General features: G+C 42.5%; 1 protein-coding gene across 1 annotated transcript; it reads left to right on the top strand.

Annotated features, from left to right (window-relative positions):
* Window positions 1-1,011: 1,011 nt before the first annotated feature.
* Pmar_PMAR028605 (conserved hypothetical protein) lies at window positions 1,012-2,000 on the top strand (the record flags this gene model as incomplete). Its single annotated transcript, XM_002788373.1, has 3 exons — window positions 1,012-1,109; window positions 1,686-1,783; window positions 1,837-2,000. Coding segments are annotated over 3 exons (360 nt in total), but the record flags the coding sequence as incomplete, so codon positions are not given.
* Window positions 2,001-2,208: the final 208 nt, after the last annotated feature.

Genomic DNA, 2,208 nt, shown 5'->3' on the forward strand with positions numbered 1-2,208 from the left:
GCTGAGGTAGGCGAGCATATATTCAATCGCCGATTTCCGTTAACTCTCCCGATATACTTCGTTTGCCCGAACTGTATTATAAATGCCTCCGAGCTCAGCGGGAGGATCTGGGCTGCTGTATAGCGTTACTCAAACTAAGGCGGGGTATCTTTCTCAAGGCCTTAACGATCATCCATTTGCCGCACTGCGTATTGGTCGTATTGGCGAAAAAGCACAACTCAGTGTTATATCTGGTGTTTTGTGACGGAAGGACGTGAGATTGAAAATTGTTTCTGTGGCTAAATGAAACTCCTGGACTTTTAAATCGACCGGATATAATGCTAATCTATTTTTGGTATTTGAAAAAGTTCACGAAAAAAGTAAATCATCAACGAAATGGGTGAAAAATTAATTTGCATTGAAAATATTGTAGACGAAGGTATCGGTTCGTTCTCATCATCCCTGTACTAGATTACAGTACGACTAGGACAAGGCTGTGTAGTGGCTTGCCCCCAGAAGGCTCCCCCGTTTCCTGAGACATGCATAAGTGAATTTACTTGTACCAATGAAGAATGTGTTTAGTTAGGGTGTTGTTCGTGAATAACATTTTCTAGGAATTGTCCTGAGAATGCCTCTCGTCCTGTCTTTGTCGTCATCGTCCGATCAATCAGTCTCGCCGCGATCTGGTCGATCTGATGTCTCTACTACATGCGATGATGTTACGCGCCAATCGCTGAAGTTTCGTAATCGCGAAGTCCCGTGCACGACTTACCAGGTGGAGGTTATGAATGATGGGTATCATCATCAACAACAACGCATCATACAAGAAAATGGAGACCCGAAGGAGAATATTATGAATCCGACGTCTGCGGTAAGTGTTGGGTACTCAGTCGAGATTGTTCACTCGAGATTGTGTAGGTGAAATTCTTATCAGCAATCATCACAGCGTTGACTATAACTATTCAACAGAGCGAGGCGGATGGTGGTAAGTATCCATGTCTATGATGCTGATGATAATGATGATGGTGTCAGAAGTCTTTGGACCAGGGGTGCTTACACGCTTTCATGCTGTCAATGTGCCAACTATCCCTTTGGGAACTTATCTAAGACGTCTTGCTAGGAAATTTAATGTAGGTATCTATACCCACTATCACTGCTACTACTCCTACTACTATTACTATTACTATCACTACTACTATTACCACTGCTATTGTTACTACTGCTATTGTTACTACTGCTATTGTTGCTACTGCTATTGTTGGTACTGCTATTGTTACTACTGCTATTGTTGGTACTGCTATTGTTACTACTGCTACTGTTACTACTGCTATTGTTGCTACTGCTATTGTTGGTACTGCTATTGTTACTACTGCTATTGTTACTACTGCTATTGTTACTACTGCTATTGTTGCTACTGCTATTGTTACTACTGCTACTGTTGCTGCTGCTATTGTTACTACTGCTATTGTTGCTACTGCTATTGTTACTACTGCTACTGTTGCTGCTGCTATTGTTACTACTGCTATTGTTGCTACTGCTATTGTTACTAATACTATAGTTACTACTGCTATTGTTACTACTGCTGTTGTTACTAATACTATTATTACTACTGCTATCGTTACTACTGCTATCGTTGCTACTGCTATCACTACTCGATGAGGTGTCCCCTATTCTGTCTGCTAAAACTAGCAGTTCTTCCTGCTCAGTGTTCTACCATCTTCTTTATCATCGCTCTCATTTACATCGACAGAGTTAAGCTAGGGCGGCGCGAAACATTCAGGATCAACTCATACAGTATTCACAGGTATCCTTCTCTGTGCGCAGCGCGGACTCTCTCTGAATTTGGTGCTCTATTAGATTGCTACTATCAGCACTCCTGGTCTCCATCAAGTTCTATGATGACTGTTATTATAGCAATGCGAATTATGCAAAGTTCGCAGGGATCCGCTTGGCTGAGCTTAACTCCCTTGAGGAGGGATTTCTCAGACTCATAAGTAATGAGGAACATTATTCGCCCTTTTGTGGATCATTGATTACGTGATATCAGACTGGAAACTGACCGTCACCGCAGAAGAGTTCGAGGCCTACGGGACTTTACTCGGGAACATCTCGAACGAGGCAGTAGCATTCACCGAATGGCATTGTTACTCGTATGTGCGAATTTCTTGTAGGTAACTCTGCTCCCATTGAACCCCTTGCTCCGTCACTATCGATGATGATGGAAAGGTG

The sequence above is a fragment of the Perkinsus marinus genome, assembly GCF_000006405.1.
Source record: "Perkinsus marinus ATCC 50983 genomic scaffold scf_1104296928256, whole genome shotgun sequence".
NCBI lineage: Eukaryota > Perkinsozoa > Perkinsida > Perkinsidae > Perkinsus > Perkinsus marinus.